This window comes from Phaenicophaeus curvirostris, chromosome 23 (genome assembly GCF_032191515.1).
Source record: "Phaenicophaeus curvirostris isolate KB17595 chromosome 23, BPBGC_Pcur_1.0, whole genome shotgun sequence".
Classification (NCBI taxonomy): Eukaryota; Metazoa; Chordata; class Aves; order Cuculiformes; family Cuculidae; genus Phaenicophaeus; species Phaenicophaeus curvirostris.
Genome location: NC_091414.1, coordinates 7,619,007 through 7,640,070, shown reverse-complemented (window position 1 = coordinate 7,640,070; position 21,064 = coordinate 7,619,007). Strand labels below are relative to the sequence as shown.

At 48.2% G+C, this 21,064-nt stretch overlaps 1 protein-coding gene across 2 annotated transcripts; it reads left to right on the top strand.

Moving 5' to 3' along the window:
- The first annotated feature begins 1,724 nt into the window (after window positions 1–1,724).
- Window positions 1,725–21,000, top strand: CTPS1 (CTP synthase 1). 2 transcript variants are annotated; one of them, XM_069875248.1, is made up of 19 exons: window positions 1,725–1,875; window positions 3,583–3,756; window positions 4,137–4,307; window positions 4,803–4,903; window positions 6,353–6,469; window positions 7,801–7,884; window positions 8,131–8,211; window positions 9,926–10,077; window positions 11,499–11,631; window positions 13,058–13,146; window positions 14,028–14,122; window positions 14,677–14,739; window positions 15,750–15,793; window positions 16,691–16,787; window positions 17,057–17,112; window positions 17,198–17,294; window positions 17,579–17,723; window positions 18,253–18,343; window positions 19,452–21,000. In XM_069875248.1, exons 1-18 carry the CDS (start codon window positions 1,770–1,772, stop codon window positions 18,335–18,337), a joined length of 1,890 nt encoding a protein of 629 aa, XP_069731349.1. In that variant the 5' UTR covers window positions 1,725–1,769; the 3' UTR covers window positions 18,338–18,343; window positions 19,452–21,000. The 2 variants fall into 2 exon arrangements, with proteins under 2 accessions (XP_069731349.1, XP_069731350.1); XM_069875249.1 differs by having other exon boundaries at window positions 1,732–1,875; window positions 3,587–3,756.
- The last annotated feature ends 64 nt before the right edge of the window (window positions 21,001–21,064 follow it).

Below are 21,064 nucleotides of genomic sequence, written 5' to 3'. Positions count from 1 at the left end.
AAGGGTTGTAAAGCATGAGCTGAAGGAGCAGAGCTGCTCTCAATCATGTCATCCCCCACCATATACTGAAAATGAGTATTGCCCTGACCCGGGTGTAGGACCTTGCACTTGGCCTTGTTGAACCTCACGAGGTTCTTTCAGCCCCACTTCTCCAGCCTGTCCAGGTCCCTCTGGATGACATCCCGTCCTTCTGATGTGGCAACTACACCACTCAGTTTGGTGTCATCTGCAAACTTGATGAGGGTGCAGTCACTCTCATGTCTTGATTTTGAGCTGCCTGCAATGTTCTGAACTAAAAAAAAGACCAAACCAGCCAACAATGGTTTCCACAGGTACTCAGAGGCAGAGACATCCAGGGAACTCCAGCAGCACACAAGGTATTCCATCTCCTCAGTGCTTTGAGCATTCCCCCAAGTGATGAGTAGTGTTCAGATACATTCTCCGCATGGTATGTCAGGTTTCTCCTCGTGGTTTGCAGTTTGTAGTAGTGTTACTGCCACAGAACCCATCTGGATCTGCTTGAGTTACTGCTCCCTGCAGAAGCTGCACAGGGAGTGGAGTCGCTGCACCTCGGGCACCTCTGATAGGGTGTTGTAAACGTTCATGTTCACGTTTTTAGTTGGTGGTGCCAACACCTTCCTGTCTGAGGAGGAGCTTTGGGGTAAATGTCTGCAGTTTTCTGTGAAGTTCTTAAACTACACAGCAGTCAAAGACAGCAAAAGACTCGAAACTTTTATAAAGTGCAGTGAGAGCATGCAGGAGGAATTTAAACAAAAGAAAGAGGCATTTGATTTTATAAGGTTCAGAAGATTTGGCTCACCCAGATATTGTATCAGGCTTTTTGGGGGAGATCAGAGCTGGCTCTGGGCTCTGGGTTGGTCAGTGCTGGAGCAGCAGCTGGTTCAACTGAAGCCAGAAGGGACCAGGAGCCAGTGTCCAGCCTGTCCCTGCTGGCTCCAGCCTTCTGCAAAGCCCACTGCTGCCACTGAGGGATGGGGCAGGGTGGATGGGGACGGTATCAGGGATGTCCAGGAATACCTGTCTACTGCTAAACCATGTCTCTGAGCACCTCATCTGCCCGTCTTTTAAACCCCTCCAGGGATGAGGACTCCACCACCTCCCTGGGCAGCCTCTGCCAGTGCCTGAGAACCCTTTTGGTGAAGAAACTTTTCCTGATGTCCAACCTGAACCTGCCCCGGTGCAACTTGAGGCCATTCCCTCTCATCTCATCACCTGTAGCTTGGCAGAAGGGACCAACCCCTCCTTTCAGGCAGTTGTAGGCAGTGATGAGGTCTCTTTTCATGCCAGGGGGTCGAACTGGATGGGCTTTGACGTCCCCTCCAACCCAAACCGCTCCAGGACTGTGTTGGATGCGCTGGAGGCGGGGGGGGGGGGTGGGGTGGCAGCGCTACAACCGCCCAGGCCCCGCCCACCGACATAGGCCCCGCCCACTCCTTATGGACACGCCCATTTGTTTTGGCCACGCCCACTGCTCCCGGCCCCGCCCGCCCACCCAGGCCTCGCCCACCCCCTGCTGGCCCCGCCCACCCCGCCCGCCCTTCCATCGGCGCAGCCCCCCTCACCGAGCCGGCCCTGCCCCACCCGCCCCGCCTTTTCCTGGCCCCGCCCCCCGCCCTCCTGGCCCCGCCCGCCCCGTGGCCCCGCCCGCCCTCCTGTCCCGCGCTCCCGCGCGGTGCCCGCCCCCCCGGTCCCGCGCTGCGCACGCGCCGCCCGCGCCCCGCGCCTGCGCCCCGCCGCGCGCCGTCCCCATGCGCTTCCCCGGCGAGCCGGCTGGCAGCGGCGCGGCGCGCGCCCCGGTCCGCACCCCGCACCCTCCGCGCGCCGCGCCCCCCCCACCCCGCCCGGCGGGCACAGGTGAAGGGAGGGCGCGCAGGGCGGGCGCGACCATGCGGGCAGGCGCGGGGGGAGCGCGGGGGGCGGGCGGGACCACGCGAGGGGCGAGGGGGCGGCGCTCTGTGAATGGCGGGAATGGGGGAGGCGCGGATGGGGAGTCTCGGGGGGGAGTGTCTGAGAGAGGAGGGGGTGCCTGAGAGGGGAGGGTGTCAGAGAGGGAGGGAGAATCTCAGAGGAGAGGGTTGTCTCAGGGGTCTCTGAGGTGGGGTGGTCTCTGAGAGGAGAAGGTCTCTGAGAGAGGAGGGGGGACTCTGAGAGGAGGGAGTGACTCTGAGAGGGGGTGTCTCTGAGAGAAGAGGAGGGGTGTCAGAAAAGGAGGGGTCTCTGAGAGAGGAGGGGAGGGTCTCTGAGAGAGGAGAGGGGATCTCTGAGAGGAGGGGTGTCTATGAGAGAAGTGGGGGTGTCTGTGAGAGAGGAGGGGAGGACTCTGAGAAGGGGTGTCTCAGAGGGGGGTTCTGTGAGAGAAGAGGAGGGGTCTCTGAGAGAAGAGGAGGGGTGTCAGAAAAGGAGGGGTCTCTGAGAGACGAGGGGAGGGTCTCTGAGAGAGGAGGGGAGGGTCTCTGAGAGAGGAGGGGAGGGTCTCAGAGAGGAGAGGGAGTCTCTGAGAGAGGAGGGGAGGGTCTCTGAGAGAGGAGGGGAGGGTCTCAGAGAGGAGGGGAGGGTCTCTGAGAGAGGAGAGGGGGTCTCTGAGAGAGGAGAGGGGATCTCAGGGAGGAGAGGGGATCTCTGAGAGGAGGGGCATCTATGAGAGAAGTGGGGGTATCTGCGAGAGAGGAGGGGAGGACTCTGAGAAGGGGGTGTCTCTGAGAGGGGGGTTCTGTGAGAGAAGAGGAGGGATCTCTGAGAGAAGAGGAGGGGTCTCTGAGAGAAGAGGAGGGATCTCTGAGAGGAGGACAGGTCTCTGAGAGGAGGGGGTTCTCTGAGAGAGGAGGGGGGGTCTCTGAGAGGAGGGGATGTCTGCAAGAGAGGAGGGGCGTTCTGTGAGAGCAGAGGGGGCTTCTGTGGGAGAGGAGGGTGGGTCTGTGAGAGGACGGGGGTTCTCTGAGGGTGCTAGGGTCAAAGAGGTAACGGGGGGGCATTGCTGATACAGAAGGGAATGGTGGTTCCGGGGGTCACTGACAGAATTGGGAGTCACTCGGGGTCACAGAGAGGAATGGCGGAGGCTCTATGAGAGAGGACGGGTCACTAAGGGGGGATCACTGAGGAATGGCAGGCAGGTCACTGAAGAGGGGTTGCTGACAGGAATTGTGAGGAGTGGCTGACAGGGGAAATGGGGCAGAGGAGTTGCTGATAGAGAATGGTGGTGGGTGTCACTGACGGGGGACTGCTGGGGGCTCGCTGACAGGGGATGAGAGGGGTCACAGAGACTGGGATGTCACTGCGGGGGGTTGCTGAGGGAGCAGGGGCTGCTGACAGAGAGGAGGAATGGTGAGGTGGCGGTCATTGGTGGGGGGTCGCTGACGGGGCAGTTGTGGAAGTCACTGGGAGGGGCTGCTGACAGAAGGCAATGGGCGGGGTCATAGAGAGCAGGGGATCACTGACAGGAATGCTGGGGTCACTGACAGGATGGTCTTGGAGATGGGAATGGTGGGGTCACTGTGGGGAGTAGTCACTGAGAGAGGACTAGCGGGGGACAGTGCCCTGGCTGAGGGGTGTCGTTCTGGGCAGCGAGGCAGATGAAGTACATCCTGGTCACTGGTGGCGTGATCTCGGGCATTGGCAAGGGGATCATCGCCAGCAGCATTGGCACCATCCTCAAGTCCTGTGGGCTGCATGTCACTTCCATCAAGATCGACCCCTACATCAACATCGACGCGGGCACTTTCTCCCCATATGAGCACGGTGAGTGGCCCCTGAGCTACATTCCAGGGCTGGCTTTGCCTGGAAGGAACTGGCTCCTTTGCATGGCAGAAGAGTTTGTGTCTGGTCCTTGCAAGCTGAGTCTGAGTGGCTCAAGGCTGACTGGTGGGGCCGAGTGTGCCAACAGCAGAGATGAGCTGTCTGGTCTTTTATTGTTGCTGCCTGGTTGAGGGATTCAATCCTCAGTATAGGAGTCCTCTTTCTTATGTAAGGCTTTTGGTTTTATTAGCCACTCCTAAACTTGCTGTGGCAGTCAAAGAATGTTTCTTTATGTTGAATTCTTCCAGCTGTCACAGGCAAACCCAATAAATTGCTGTTGTGGACCATTTCCCCTTGATATTGTCTTTTTCTGTGTGCTGCAGGGGAGGTGTTTGTGCTGGATGATGGAGGAGAAGTGGACCTGGACCTTGGTAACTATGAGCGCTTCCTCGATATCCGACTCACCAAAGACAACAATCTGACTACTGGGAAGATCTACCAGTATGTCATCAACAAGGAGAGGAAGGGAGACTACCTCGGCAAAACTGTCCAAGGTGACAAGGAGCTTCTGTTCTGATGCTTCAAAATAAATTCTGTATTGCTGTCCAGGTTGGATGCTTTTGCTTTTCGTTTGAGGTTGAGCTCTTTGTTAAATGCTGTCCTCGTGATGTTAAAAAGATCAGTCCCTCCCCTTTTTAAGCATCCTCCACATCTGGTTTGGATAAAGGCTTTTGCAGACAGTTTAAAACAGAGAAACGCTCAGTGCTTAGAGCAAAGAACTGTTTGTACTTGAATCTCCCAGCATAAAGGAAGTATTGCTTACATGTGTTTAAATTGAGGCAGGATTGCGTTTCCTGCCAAGGCACTTCTCTTGAAAATTGTGGCCAAGAATAATGACTTAAAAAATGCATGCTTTAAAGAGGCAAGTCAGTGATCAAGTCGTCTGGGAAGCACTGGCTTGTTATTTTCAGTAATTTGCTCTGTAATGAGTTAGAGGGAGAAATGTGTGTGGGCAATGGCCTTAATCCTTGCCTGGGTTTCTTTTTCAGTTGTTCCGCACATCACAGATGCAATACAGGAATGGGTAATGAGGCAGGCACGGATTCCTGTGGATGAAGATGGCATTGAACCCCAAGTTTGTGTCATTGAGGTTAGTAGCTCTTAAAAAAAATACATAGTTTTGCTTCTTGTATTGAGGAAACTGAACTGTGTGACAGGCTGAGAGAGTTGGGGTTGTTCAGCGTGGAGAAGAGAAAGCTCTTGAGAGACCTTAGAGCAGCTTCCAGTACAGAAGGGGGCTCCGGGAAAGCTGAGCAAGGACTTTTTACAAGGACCTGTAATGATAGGATGAGGGGGAATGGCTTTAAATTGGAAGGGGAAAGATTTAGATTAGACGTTAGGAAGAACTTCTTCACAATGAGGGTTGGAAGGCCCCGGCCCAGGTTGCCCAGAGCAGTGGTGGCTGCCTCATCCCTGGAGGTGTTCTAGGCCAGGCTGGATGGGCAACCTGATGCAGTGGGAGGTGTCCCTTCACGTGGCAGGGGTGGAACTGGATGGGCTTTGAGGTCCCTTCCAACCCAAACCATTCTGTGATTGCTATGATTCTGTGTGTCCATATTTTGCATCATAAAATTGCTTACAGTAATGTTCCAGCTTTGAATTGGTTAAAAATCCCCCTAGTTAGCATACATTCAGTGTAATCTTTTGAAAACTTTGCTTTCAAAAAGTCTTAAGTTTTAAGTTAAGAAGTCTTAAGTTTTGGACAGTTATGGTTTTGGGATGCTTTGCTCTCTGTGTAAGGTGAATTAGTTTAGCTCATATAACTTAGAATTCTGAGTTAAAGTCCAAGTTAATCATGCTTTTCCCTCTTCCTTAGTAGATAGAGGGAGGTAAATCACCCTCTGGAAACAGTTCTCTTCCCTCAGCAGTGCTTGGAGCCTTGGAATAGCTGGTTTGAGCACAGACCTGGACACAGGAATGGCCCAAGTAGTGTCCTGTGCACTGCATGGGCCATCCTGCTGCCAGGAGAGAGGGGGCATGTCAGAGTGCCCGGGTCATGGTGACCTGGGACTTGTCCTGCAGCTGCTGATTTCTGTTCCAGGATCCAGGAACCTGGATGCTGAGGTACCCAGCAGGCACTGACAATGTGCAGGAGGCTGTCAGTGCTCCGAAGGATGTGTGTGTCCAAACCCAGTCTGTGTAGTCACTAAAACTTAATCAGAAATTTTGCTTCTCAGTGCCACCTAATGTTCATAAATGATTACATTAACATCTCAAGCATTTTCCTGAAGAAAGAATAGAGGTAAATCTAATGATCCTGGAGAGGTGCTGCCCATATGAGAAGCTGTTTTTCTTGTGGCTTTTTGGGAAAATATGGAGGTAAAATGGAGGGTTGGGGTAGTCTGGAGGCTGTGGAAGTGGTATGCACAACTGGCAAATCCTGATGCTTTCTGTGCTGATATTTCTTTATGGAGTTGGAGAGAGGTGCTGAGGAGATGTTTTAGTATCCTTTTATGTATGTTTTGGTACACATTAGTGTGTAAGTGCAGTAGATGGTGTTTTGGTACTGACTTTAATTCTAAATGCCTGTCTTTTTTAGCTTGGTGGGACAGTGGGTGACATTGAAAGTATGCCTTTCATCGAAGCTTTCCGCCAGTTCCAGTTCAAAGTCAAAAGGGAGAATTTCTGTAACATTCATGTCAGTCTAGTTCCCCAGGTAAGGACCTAAGATGTCGGTCAAAGGCTTCCACAATCCAAAACTCTCTTTCTAAATATATGTTTCTGAAATGCTAAATAGGCAGCATTACATTTGTACTTCTAGGTATAGAAACTTCTGGAGAAATACAGAGAATATATAGTTAGATATTTTAAAAGGTTTGCAAGAAGTGAACAGAGACTTCTTGAAGTGTGTAAATGTGTAATAACACTCTGGGAGCTGCAGGAAATGCAGTTTTGCTTGTTTCCTCTCTGGAGTTCTCCTAGGTTTTGCAGATCAACTTGTTTTCTAGAGCTGAAAACATTCAGTTTCCCCCTCATTTGCATAGCCTTTCATTTCTGCAAAGCTACTGTAAAATTCAGTGATACAGCTAGAGTCCACAGCCATTTGGACTTGCCAATAACATCATATTCCAAGCTTTTCCTGGACTACTTTATTATTCCTGTTGCTGTGCCCTCCTACCTTCTAGATTTACATGAGCTATAGTTCATGAAATAGTTTGGGTTACTTTGTAATTTCAAAACAGAATGCTGTGTTTTGAAACACAAGCTGTTTGGTTTTTTTTCCCCTAGACAATATTTCTAATGTCTGTTTTGATCTTTAATGGTAGTTTCATAGGCTCTCACATGTGAAGCAGTGCTGTGATAAGGGACAGTTAATTAAGAATCGCAAAGAAACAAAATATCCTTCTGTGCCCAAGTAGGTGGGGTGAACTCTGGTTAATACCAGAAGCATATGGAGGTATTTTATACCATGTAATGCCTGATAGAACCTCATCTGTGTTATCTGCTCTGATTTTGAAGATAACTTTACAGTCATTACCAAACAAAAACCTCTACACTACCAAAGAAAATTCTTCCCTGGTTATGTTAACAATAGTAGAGAATGTGAATATTTCCTATCTTGGAGATGGACTTGATTGAGCACCTTGGTAAAGTTGCTGGAGTGCAGATCAGTCTTTGTTCTCTTCTCTTTTGTTCTTTCCTTCCTGTCCAGGCCAGACGATTTACAGACCAAAGAATCAAAAATATGAAATACTGTGTATGTGGAGAGAGTAGTCGGTAAAAACCTGGATCTCTGCTCTCTGCTTCCCTCACTATAACTCACACCTGCTTAGTGAACAGGCTTGAACTCTGGTTCCTGCTGGTTGCTTTCAGTCTTGGAGAGTAAAGTAATGGTGTGCAGAGGCATTTGAAGTTCATGTGAATTGTCTAAGAACTGAGTCAAAGTTTTTACGAGATGAATGAGGTAGAGAGTCCTAATTACCTTGATGAATTATTGCTACATACCGTTGTAATTTAATACACCAACATCTGCTCTTCTCTGACCAGCCAAGCTCTACAGGAGAGCAGAAGACCAAACCCACCCAAAACAGTGTTCGTGAGCTCAGAGGTCTTGGTCTCTCCCCAGATCTGGTAAGGTTTGCTGCATGGCTTTGCATCTAAAAATGCAGTACTGGCGTGTTGTAATGACATTTTAGCCTAACTAATGCTTAGGTTGAGAGCTCTTGTGTGTTGGTAGCGAAAAAGTAAAGGGAGCCAAGTTGGGTTGTTTTTGCAAGTCACAGAGACTGTGGAAAGACAGCTTTTTTCCCAGATTTGTGATATGAATGTCTCAGTACTCATGTTGGCTTCACAGCCTTGATGTTGCTGTTCTTTTAGATCGTTTGCAGGTGCTCCACTCCACTGGATACCTCAGTAAAAGAAAAGATTTCCATGTTCTGTCATGTTGAACCAGAACAGGTGAGAATTGCTGTCTGCACTTCCTCGCAATAAATATTCTAGCTGTTTGTCACATGTTGAGTGCAGTTTCATCTTAGCGTAGTGGGTTTGTGTTCTAGCTGTGTCTTTTGTAAGCTGCATAATTCATTTGCTGCTTTGTCTTACCTACATTCCTTCCATACGTAACCATTGCAAAAAGTTTTCTTTTTATGCCAACACCCTGTTTCTACTAAGGCAGGTAGCATGAGCTTATAGAATTCTATGGAATCCAAGGTATTTTCTGAGTAGCTGCGTTTGATCTGAGGTTTCCCTCCACGTTCCTCCTGGGAATACAGAAGAATGAGATTTCTCAGTATTTAGAGGCCAAAGAGTAGTTTCCAAATTAGGTTAAAGGATCCAGGAATGTATATTGCATACTGCCCTCTTCACGGTATTATTCTTCAGCCCAAGATTCCACAGGGAGAGATCGCACAGGAAAGTTAAAATGGGATTTGGGAGAAGCATTGCTTCATGTGAATGTTGTGATGTGCAAAAATTCCATCTTAGCATGGTTCTTTTTCTACTGAGACTACCCTGCGTAGCACTGGTCTGAGGAAAGCAATCAGACCTTCTGTAGGCTGAATATGAGCATTTTCCAACCTAGCTGGAGCTTGAAATATTTTGGGGTTTTGTGAAAGACTGAGTCTCGCTTCACAATTCCATTCTCTGTCAAGTAATTTTTAATAATTTCCTATGCAGCGAGTTCAAACCAAGTCTTGCAGTTTCCAGCATTACATTCATAATTAACTGGCAATAATGTTGATGTGTCAGCAGTACAACGTGTACCTATTGTTGGCCAGGAGCTGAGTGTGAGCTGGCCCTTGTTGGTCACTTTCCCGGAAGTTTAATTCAATTTTACATTGTTATTTCTCTGACTGCAGTTGTGCTTGAATTGAGAAGTAAATGCCGTTTACTGTAAGGAGGAAAATATGCAGCCTGTAAGGTTTTACTGTGCGGTGTTGAACTCTGTTTGCATTTGAATCAGAAGAAATGAGGATTTAAAATTAAATGTGCAAGTGTGGTTTTGATCCTTAAAGTACAGCCTCCTCCTTGATGGGCAGGTGACAATTGTCCAGAGTGCCTTGCTTTTTCTGAGGAAGCCCAGTTCAGGGAACCAGAACTGTTGATGCAGATATTCCTTGTTGGCCTAAGAATTCTTTGCTTGTAGTTGTTCAGTCCTAAGTTGGATGAAGGATGCCTTGCAAAACATATTGTTGTATTGAGATCACGGATTTCCCCTGGCCTTCAATCAAACTGGAAGCCCTGGTAGAGAATGACAGTGATGGGAAAGGGGGAAGCTGGGCTTTTGAACAGTTTACCTGTAGTTTCAGTTAGGAACACCGAGGAGGCTGTATCACAGAAGTCTCTAGGCAGCGTTCTTTGAACTTTGCTGTGTGCTCACATAACTTCCAGAGCAGCTGACTCTGCTGCTAAGTTATTGCGTTACAGCCCTTCCCAAGCAGCCTCGGCCGGCAGCAATGCCTGGGAAGTGCTGAAGCGTGGTGACCTTTTTCAGTGTGTGGAAGTTAATGTTCAGCTATTCTTGTGTAGGTACGTTACTTGGCAGATGTTATTTCCTGGAAGTTCAAGTGATCATGTGGTTGTCTGTCAGAGGCAGAAGCTCTCTGAATATCTGTCTAAAAATGATAGCACAGCACTTATATCTGTTTTAATGGCATTCATGTTGTATGGACAGGTCATCTGTGTGCACGATGTCTCTTCCATCTACCGTGTTCCTCTGCTGTTAGAGGAGCAGGGGGTTGTTGACTACCTCAGCCACAGGCTGGACCTCCCCATCGAGCGGCAGCCCAGGAGGATGCTCATGAAGTGGAAGGAGATGGCGGACAGGTGAGCTGTGCCAGTGGGCCTGGTTTGTGCTAAGGCTCTGGATTAGTTTCTCGGTTGCTGGTTGTTACGTTCCTCAAGGCTTTTTATGTGCTCACATTTTGTTGCACAGAATTGCATTTTCTTCCCAGACGTTCAATTGTTTGAAATAAAACAGTTCGTCAATGTGAATATCATAGAATCACAGCATGGTTTGCGTTGGAAAGGACTTTTAAAGGTCAGCTGGTCCAGCCCTCCTGCAGTGAGCAGGGACATCTTTAACCAGATCAGGTTGCTCAAAGCCTGGTCCAACCTGGCTTTGAATGTTTCCAGGGATGAGGCTTCTACCCCCTCTCTGTGCAACCTGGGCCAGTGTATTGCCATCCTCAGTGTAAAAACTTTTTCCTTATCTAGTCTGAATCTGTGCTTTTTTAGTTTAAAACCATTATCCTTTGTCCTGTTGCTACAGGCCCTGCTAAGAAGTTGCTCCTCAGGTTTTTTTTTTTAATCCCTTTCAGTACTGGAAGACTGCTATATGGTCTCCTCAGAACATTCTTCTCTCTAGAGTGAACAACCCCAACTCTCTCAGCCTTTCCTCATAAAATCCTGTGATGTAGATGTTATGGATTTCCTTATCTTGTATTGGCAGTTCCCTGTCTATGTCAAAACTGGTTTGAAGTAACTAAAAGGTGGACAGCTCTGCCTTCCCTTTTATGCAAAAAATTACAGTGATGTTACAGAATGCTGACATCCTCTTTTAGGGCTGTGTAGGAGCCATCAGGGTGTCAGTGAAAGTGTACCTCTTGGGTATACTTTAAAGCAAGTGAACAAAGCAACTCTTTCCTAACTTCTGTCCGATACTCCTTGGACACAGTGGTTTATGGTAACCGCTTTCTTATGGGAAATAGACTCCACGTTCTTGGAGGAATTGTGAATTGAGTCTTTTTCAGTCAACAGTCATGCCCTTTCTGAAGCCTTAAATATGATTGTCCTTATAAGAAATTGATTTTGAAGACCTAGCTGTTACCTGTATGTGCCTGACACGAGCCACCGCTGTGAATAACACTGCCTTTTGGTGAGGAAAGCCCTTGGAAACCAGCTTGGCTGTATGTACTTAGCAATTCTGAAAGAAATTTGAGATAATCTCTTAGGTGGAACTGAGAGTATTGCATAAAACCCATCCTGCTGGGTACTGGGGGTTGAAAGTGATGGCAGGACAGCCTTGGGGCTCTGGAATTCCTTTCTGCATTTCTTGCTACTGCAATGAACACAGTCAGATGTTTTAAAGCCATAATTATTATAAAAGGTCATCGGTTGCAAAGTCGTCATCTCTGGTTGGGCAGACTCTCAAGAGCACAACTGTTTGTATTACTTGAAAAACTCAATAGAATGTAAGTGATTCTCAGCCCATTTCCTGTCAATGACTAAGTTACCCTTGTCTTTAGATATGACCGTCTCCTCGAAACGTGCTCCATTGCGCTGGTTGGCAAATACACCAAGTTTTCAGATTCCTACGCGTCTGTTATTAAGGCGCTGGAGCATTCTGCCCTGGCCATCAACCACAAACTGGACATCAAGGTAGGGCTGGGTGCTTGGGTGTTAAAATCCCCCTTTCTCCTCTCACCTCCTGTGTGACCCATCTTAACTGAGCTTTTCACAAACCAGTCGACACTTGGTTCAGCCACTGAACTTGTCCTTGGGTTGCACCGTCAAAACATCTGTTAGCGGGTATGAAATGGCTTCAAAGCAAACCAGCCTTTCATCCTGTGAGGTGCATGAGATACACATCTGTGAGGTTGATGGGAACTCCACTGCTCAGTGTTGGGTGCTGAAGTGTGGTAAAGCAGATGTGTTTGAGGAGGGCACTGTCTGCTTTAATTTTTCTGGCAATTGTTGAAGGTTATCCTTTTTTAGGGTTGTTGCTGTTAACCTTGTGGTACTTGCAGCTTTTATGATGCTTTTGCCTCAGGCTTTATTAAGGTTTGCTTGTCTGGCTGCCCTTTATGGATTGTTTTAAGGGTCTTTGTTGTAGCTAGATGCCCTGAAGAGGTGAAATATTTATCTGTTGTCAGAGGTTATACTCTCATTTAAATATACTTCTAAAATATCCAGTGGTTTCATGATTCCAGTGAGCCACAGAAATAGGTGCTTGCTTTATAACAGCACTCACTGTTCTACATTTGGGTTACCAGTCAATTTACAAAATCAGTAGAGGAGAAAAGAAGAAAACTAATTAAGACTGGTGAAAGGAAAACCCTGTGGATGCATCCATGGGGAGTTCCTGACACCGCTGTCTCTGTGTGGGTCAGAAAGGGAGTAGGTTCTGCTGGCCCTGCACATGGAGGTCTGAGTTGTGTTCAAGAACCATTAGCAATGTTCCATCTTAAAAACAACATTAAAAACAGGGGAGGGGATTGAACAAACCTGTCTGTTTGAAAGGGTCAGCATACTGCAGAACACGTGGAATTCAGAGATACTGGAATGGTGAAAACTGGAGAAACTGGAAAATCTGCAGTGTTTTTCCATATGTAGTGTTGGTCTTAACATCCTTTCCTTACAAGAGGCTGTGTTTCACCGTATCCCACCTGTTCCCTCTTGAAGATAAATGAGTGTGCATTTGATGAGATAGTGGCTCCGTTTTTTCTGGCTGTGTGGTTGTTCCTGGCTGTGTAACTGTGTTCCCATCACACTGTGCTCCACTAAGGCTTCACATTTAATGAGTCTGGGTCCCACAGACTTAGTGTGTGTTACAGCTGAGCTGTGGAGCCAGAAGATAGGAAAACCCATGGCTTCTGTTTGTACATCAGTGGTGGGGTGGCAGGGGACAGCAGTTCTGTCAAATAGTGGACAGGGAATCAGCCCAGAAAAATCAAGCAGGTGTCTAGTAGGAAACAAGTCCAGAGCTATCTGGGAGGAATGAAAATATCTTAATTTAATGAGAATTAAGGACACCTGTACACTCTTGTGGCAGTATCTCATCATCCTTGTTTGGATTTCTTTCCAGTATATCGACTCGGCTGACTTGGAGCCAGATACTCTGCAGGAGGAACCTGTCCGATACCATGAAGCATGGCAGAAGCTGTGTGGTGCTGAGTAAGACTTTATAATCTGGCCATTTCTTTGGAGCATGGTGGATAAACTTGAAGCTGTTTACAGTTCTTGAATGCAGAGCTTTGCTGGAGACTCTTTTCTCAGACGCTGTGCCAGCACACACTGACCTTGCCCCAAACACATCACAGGGAGAGCTGGGATAAGATCTAAGATGGAGAAGTGTTCAATAAGTGGGGGAGTTTGTGACAGGCAGCAGTAGAGCAAGTGATGCAGATGAGGGTGTGCACAGGCTGAGTGGGGAAACGGAGGAAATACAGGGAAAGAATAGGTACCAGCAAAGGCTTTAAAGCCAAAGAGAGAAGAGGGAAGGAGTAAATGTGGTATAAAGTTCTCTAGGCGGAAATTAAGGATGCAGAGGAGTGCCAGGACTTAGCTCTGAAAACAAGCACAAGTGGGCCTTGTTAGTGCTCAGGGGAGCCAGCTCTGAGTGGCACAAGGAGAAGGAAGAACCTGCAGAGTTCCGTGTCCTTGTCCCTGCTGCTAGGACAACTCGACAGTGCCGCAAGTGGCTCCCTCAGCATGGGCCTGTCTGGGTGACGTGTTTGCATGTATGTTTGGCTCAGAGCATGGGGGTCATGCGGCAAGAACCATTCCAGTATTGTAAACAGCATTTGGGGTTTCTTGGGAAGATCGTGTGCATTTAATAGGCTTCCCTGAAAATCCTGTCATGTTTTTGTGTGACTGCTCATGTGAAGTCACATGGAAACTGCTGCAGACAGGCCTTGCCATGTAGGGCACCTTAAAACCCTTTTCAGGAGTAAGGTCTTGTAATTCCAAGATTTTACCGGGGGAGCGGTGGTGTGTGGCTGGGGGGAACCACGCTGGTGAGCTCACGTGAATGGAGTCCTCTCATCTTCACGCAGCGGAGTTCTGGTTCCTGGTGGATTTGGTGTTCGAGGGACAGAAGGCAAAATTCAAGCTATTTCCTGGGCAAGAAAACAAAAAAAGCCATTCTTAGGTGAGAAACGTGTTTCATCCATAGGGAGAAGGAGGTTTAATAACAGCCTAACTGGTCTGCAGCAGGAGCGTTACTGACTTCCATCAGGATCTGGAATGTAGTTGTAAAGAGAACTGGCTGAGGAGGGCAGTGATCTGTCCTCAGCCAGGCTGGGGAATAAAGCTTGCTGTCTGCAGTTGGCTCTGAAGCAGCTGGGGTTGGCTGGGATGTGATGGCGAGGAATCTCTGTAATGAGGAGGGAGGAGTCTCAGAGTACGTTCCAGAGGAGACTGTGGTGATCTTGGCACCAAGAAATATGTGACTGCGTTTAGATGGAATGGAATGGATGTGGTGCGAGAATGGAAATGTGTGAGCAGAGTGGATGGGGAAGGGAGGTGTGGAGGAAAACTTGACTGAACTACTTGGTGCACAGTGAACAGACCCGTAATTCCAAGTCAGAGGCCTGTCTTGTTCCAGTTTTCCTGAGTCAGGACTGCTCTGTGGAGGTTGTGTGCTTTGCTTCAGCACAGCAGTCGCTCTCCTGACTGATCCGTGTTCCGCTTTTCCTTCTGCAGGAGTTTGTCTGGGAATGCAGTTAGCAGTTGTGGAGTTTGCACGCAGTGTTCTTGGCTGGCAAGGTAATTGCACAAACCTCTGCCTGGGTTCTGGTCTTTTCCTTGATTGCTTGAGTAATACCTGTGACTTCTTAAATACCTGGAACTTGTAATTTTTCATTGGTAGATAGATTTAAATTATTTCTAGGCTTGTAAAATTCCCCATCCCCTGCTAATTCAAAGGAAGAAGAGCACTTCCCTTATCCTATTCAAATACAAATCGATGCATTAAGTCTTATGACTCTGTTGCTTAGAATGAGGCTCAGCTCCTAAATAAAACTGCTAAGCGGAGTTGTCTTGTGTGCCGGACATCCGAGATTCCTGATAGAGCCTGTGGGAATGAAGACCAAAAAGCAATTCAGCTGACCAGGCAGTGGCACCTTCTTCAGTGAGTTGAATTGCTTTCCGAGTGCCACTGCTTGAACTGACCAAGCCCCTGTTGTCAAAACTCACTTTACAAGAGTGCAGAATTTCACTTCTCAGCCTGATTGTGAGTCTCACCAGTAGCGAAGGGAGGGGAAAATGTGTTCCTCCAAGGATTCTGGCCCCTTCCCCTCCCTGGCTTTATTTACAATATTCTAAGTGGCTGAAGCTGTGCTCTTCCTGAATGACCCTTGCTTCTATTGCTGATTGCTCTGGATGGGGAGCCCCGAGATCGCAGCCTCTAGGCAGACTTGGGAAATCATGGAATCATAGAATAACCAGGTTGAAAGAGACCCACCGGATCATCGAGTCCAACCATTCCTATCAAACACTCAACCATGCCCCTTAGCACCGTGTCCATCCATGCCTTAAACACCTCCAGGGAAGGTGAATCAACCACCTCCCTGGGTAGCTCAAACCATGCTGACCGAGTCCTGTTTCTGCTATCAGGGCAGAGCTGACAGCTCCGTGCTGGCAAAGGGCTTGGCACAGCTCAGGCTGCTCTTGCTGAGAGTGGAGATGAGACGAGAATGTGCCTGGGGGAGGTCCTGGAGGTGTGTGTTGTGCTGTGAGGGACTGTGTGTTTCTAATCAATGACTGTAACATTGCAGATGCCAACTCGACAGAATTCGACCCCAAAACTGCCCATCCCGTGGTGAGTTCATATTGACTTGTACCTTTACTGTGCCAGGCTTCTGCATGTACCTGCCGTACAGTTAGGAGCTTGGATTATTGTGTCTTGTGGACTTCTAATTCTTTCTTCATCATTTGCTAATCTGAAAAAAAAAGGTCTTTGCCTCATTAACTGCATGGCAGGTGCTTCTTTGTAGAAGATTGCAGTGGTGATTATAGGTGAAACACTAACAGTTATTTTATTTTTAATTACTCTTTTTCGTAAAGCAAGGCATTTTCAAAGAGGTAAAAGGTTCTTAAAGGGCACTTTGAAAGCTGACTGATTTCTTGGAGTAAATGATAAAGACTTGATGATAGCCAGATACTGCTGCATAACTGTTTAATCGTGATCTCAGAAAATAACATAGGCAGACGTGAGTTCCTTGGAACATTTGTGGTCAGGTTTCTGAACCTGCATTTCTTAGACTGCAGGCTCTGCGTGCCTCGTCCAGGGTCCCCTGTAATGACTGGCTTCTGCTGTAACTTAAAATGTGAAGGAGAAAGTTCTCAGGAGAACCAGCTTATGCAGTCGTTTTGTCAAAGTATGAGTGATCCTGCCTTGGGGGTTTGTTTATGTGAATGTGCTTGTTTGTTTAATGTTTAGCTTGGTGATAGCAAGTGTGAATGTGTGTGAGCTCTGCAGGCTTTGACTGAGACTTTCCTAGTCTAAAGCTTCCCAAGTTCCCACAAACCTTCCGTACGTTCTATACACCCTTCACTGGAATAACTAGGCTAACTCATCTAATTCTGGGGTGGCCTTGTCAAGGCTTATGTCGGTTTGCCTGTTTCTGGGGTGGATGTGGGTGTTTCCCCTTGTTAATATCTGCCTGGGACCAATCCCTCTCTCAGTCTCACCTTCCTCTCTCAATGCTTTCCCCAGGTCATAGACATGCCAGAACACAATCCTGGGCAAATGGGTGGGACCATGAGGCTTGGCAAGAGGAGGACGCTCTTCCAAACCAAGAATTCAATCATGAGTGAGCCATATCTTACTTCTTTTGGAAGTGTTTCCTGGGAATGATGTGGATATGTTGTTTGCATGGGGAAGTGAGACCTGGGAATGTTAAAGCATCCGTGAATGATTGGTGTTTGCAGAGTTTGTGCTGGTGGTGGAACAGAGATCAATGAATTGGTCTCCTCCAGAAGGGGCAGGTTTGATTCATGTTATTCACGTGGGCTCGTTAAAACTTGACATTGTGAGAACAATGTTTTGCATTTGCTCTAAAACATCTTCCTTCTGGTGTAGGGAAGCTGTATGGAGATCACGATTTCCTGGAGGAGAGACACAGACACAGGTTTGAGGTAAAAAGCACTATCATAGTTATCAAGTGTTTCTGTGTAATCCAAAGACAGGGGATCATGGGTTTTCTTGCTTCTGGTTTTCCAGGTCAACCCACAACTGAAAAAGTGTTTTGAAGAGCAAGGTTTGAAGTTTGTAGGCCAGGATGAGGAGGGAGAGCGAATGGAGGTGGTTGAGTTGGAAGGTGAGTAATTCAGCGATATGTGGTGTGGGTGTTCACGAGGGAAAGCTCTCAGAGGGTAATTGAGCAGGTTTTTACGTGGGCTCAGTCCAGGCTTCCTCGAAGTGATTCATTCGTAAAATTCCACTAAAAAAAGAATTGCACATGCCTGTCCATTTTTGGACAAAAGGCAAGGTAGCAGTGACACTTCCCCATCATTGGGGTGTTGACATTGTCAGTGCTTTTGTCTGCAGTTCAGCCACAATTTAAGAGACCTGACGTTAATATTTCCTGTCTCTTTCTCATAGACCATCCTTTCTTCGTTGGTGTCCAGTATCACCCTGAATTCCTCTCCAGGCCGATTAAGCCATCTCCCCCGTACTTTGGCCTCCTCTTGGCATCTGCAGGAAGACTCACACATTATCTACAGAAGGGCTGCAGGCTCTCGCCCAGGTAGGCCAGAAGCAGACACTAGCCAGACCTTTCACAGGGCAGTGCAGGATAAACCAGAGAATCCTCTTGGCACAGAGTTAGTGTGGGGTGACCAGCAGGTATTTGCAGCACCTCTTCTTTCCACTATCTCATTGACGCTTCTTGTCAAGAGTTTTACGATTGAATTAGTGCCACAGAGCTCTCCTGTGGTGGGGTCCCAGCTCCAGGGACAGTAACTACAGTCTCTTGTTGGCAGTGAGAGGCGTTGGGGGTGCTGCAACTGGGGCTGCTCCTTTAGATTATGGAGATGTCAAGGGGTTTTCCCGTGTTCTCTGTACAAGCCTCATAAAATGCCCATTGTACGCATGATTGTTTTTTGTGATCACAAACCTTAAAACTGATGGTGACTCAGCCCTACTCCCACGGGATCATCTACACCGGGAATTCAGTGTGCTTTGCTTTCCAGCCTCAGTTGGTGGTGCTCACCAAACCGCATGAATTCCTGGTGCAAAACCTGGTCTGTAAACCAAAATCTCTCTAAATTCCGCAGGGATACCTACAGCGACAGGAGCGGCAGCAGCTCACCTGACTTGGAGATAACAGAGCTTAAGTTCCCGTCAGTAAATCATGACTAATTCCTGGTAAGTTGTAATGACCTCAGCCTCTTTCATTATGAAAAATATGCCTTGCCCAGTCTTTCCTCCTGGGATCTGAACATTTCACATCACTTGGTGGCAAACTGGCTCATCGTGAGAAGTGCTGGTGCTCACACACGTGTTCGGCTGTGAGGGATGTGTAAGAGCTCAGGGTCACGGAGGGGGTGGGTGTTCACTGAGCAAAATGACACAAAGTAAACTATAAAAATACATGAGGGAAGCTGAGATTAAACACAAATAAAGAAGCAAAACACACATTGAGCACACGGTCCTGAAAATGGAGGCAAAGCTGAGCAAAGGGGCCTTGGATTCAGGCATTTCAGTGTTTGGGGAGCAATCTCTCACCTTTGCCAAAGAACATTCCTGGAACAGCCGTTGTCCCCATTCCTTGGGACACCGGAATGAAAAGGAGGGTTGGCCCCAGCCTTGCACATCCCCATTCCTGGTGCTGGGCCTTGTGGCACTGTGGACAGCTGGGGGATCGCTGGGTGTCTGGTCATTCCAGCTGTGCTGCAGTAGCAAACCAAAAGCTGAGGAACCTTCTCTGTACATTTTTATCCTTCTGAGCACCTTGTATCGTGTGCGCTTGCAGCATGCCTGGTCTGGGTGCTGTGCTGGTACCCAGCAGCTTGCAGGCTGTTCTGGATGAGGATGCTGTAAGGAAAGCAATGCTGGCACGTGTGCCATGGCCCCTCTTGGCTGACCGACCTGGCCTGCCAGTACATGCCTCAGCTCAGCTCCTGATAGCAACATCAGGGTGAAGTTTTCCTTTGGCAGCAGAACAGGCAGTGCTGGGAAGGACATGAGGTTGATTTTTAGCTTAATGGTGCTCACTGCCAACACTTTATTTAAACATTGACTCCTTGACTGCGCATGATTTCTCAGGGTGCAATCCACTGGGCTCACTGTTGCCATTGTGCCCTGTAAAACTGCTGGGCACCTTTTATCCTGGAAGAGGAGCGCTGTCAGGCCCCCACGGGCTGTGTTTGTCCCACGTGATGTGTATAAGACTTGGACCTCCATGTGCTGGGCAGCTCCAGCCCGTTGCTTTCCCCATCAGTAATTCCTGTGCCTTTTCTCCCTCTTTCTCTAGGTGTCTTCGTTGAAGAGAGAAGCCTTCATTAGATTTTCCAGGCATTCTTACAGCAATAGCTTGAACACTGTCAGCTCTGGGCTTCCTTAACTTCTGGGTTTGTCATTGTTATTATGAAATCTTGTCCCTCCATTTCCTCACCTCTCCAGTCCTTCGTTTATTTTCTGTGTGGGTTCTGTTTATTCCTGGAGGAGAGCTCAGCACGGCACCTCCAGACCTTCAGTCAGATATAAAGCAGGGAGATCAGAAGCAAATAGGTGTGTGGGACTTGATGTGCTGTGGAGAAGAATCCAGCTGCACGCTTCCTTCCCAGTTCCTGGGAATACTGGCATGAGTTTGTATCTTGGACACTGACAGCTGCATTGCTTTTTCCGGTCTTTCTCCTCCCTCATCAGTCTTTCTTCCTGGTGGAATTATGTGGATGACTAGATTTTGGGAGCTTGCATGGTGCTGAGCCACTCTGCGCTGCTGAGGATGGGTCTGTTCAGCTCTGTGCAGGCTGTTTTTGGACACGCACACACATTCTGTTCAATTTTTTGTTTGGTTTTTTTTTTTATTGTATTTAAAATGTTCGGCACCGGGTCTTGGTGCTGGCAATGAACCTGTAACCAGGAAACTTCCTACAGTGGAGGAGTTAACCTGGAACAGGATCAGCTCTAACTGTGATGCCGCTCTGCAGGGGTACAGTTAGCCTGGATCATGTTGAGGGGGAGCAGAACTTTTGGGAAAGGCCCTGGCTGCCAAAAGGAGCTGGAGCCATTGGCCCTTTCTCTGTTGGTTTTGCCAGTGCTGCTTCTGGGCTGGGAAACTTCAACTCCTTGCATCAAGGGGGAGGAGCAGGAGTGGGATCGATGTTAGGTGCTGCCTTCAACAGCTCTGGGTGGGTCTGCCTTGGGCTGAGCCATTCATGGTGCTTTTTTTTCCATTGTTTGGAAGTGGAGCCTTCCATTGCCTTTTTTCCATGGCGGAGCTGCTCCCGGCCCTCGGTGTGGTACGACCGCGCTGTTCCTGAGGGGAACTGCTTCCCGCTTTGCCCACAGTGTTACTCGGCGCAGTCCGTAGGTGTGTGTTGTCTGGCAATGAGAAGCGCAGCTTTGCAGTTCTGGGGTGGGAAATGCAATTGCTTTTTGGTGTTCCTGCCTGCTGCTGCAGGGGAAGATCTCTCAGTTGTCCGAAGTGTTCTATGTTCAAAACTCTTTAATAAAGATTGGAGAAAGTTGTTTCTCTTGCATCTGGCTGGGTACAACTCCGTGTTGTCCAGTGCCAAACCAGGTCCTGCCTGTAATTGGTCCCGTGGTCCCACTCTCTTCCCTTCTGGCTATTTTAAATTTGCTGCAAAGCTGCGCTGAGCTGGGAAAGCTGCACGAATGCTCAGGTGTGGTGCTCAGTGCTGAACAAACCCTGGCCAGGATCTGCTGCTCCTCCACAGTGTGGGATTGTTCCTGAGCTGCACAACTGCCTTTTCTGTCTCCTGAAATGTTTTCATTTTGGCTAAAACTGAGCAACTGACTGGGTCATTAAATGCTTATTTGTAATAAAAGGAATAAGGAGCCAGGCTGTGTTGCTTCTGTAGCTCAGAGGGTGGAAAAGGACCAAAGTGGAATGTTCTCTGA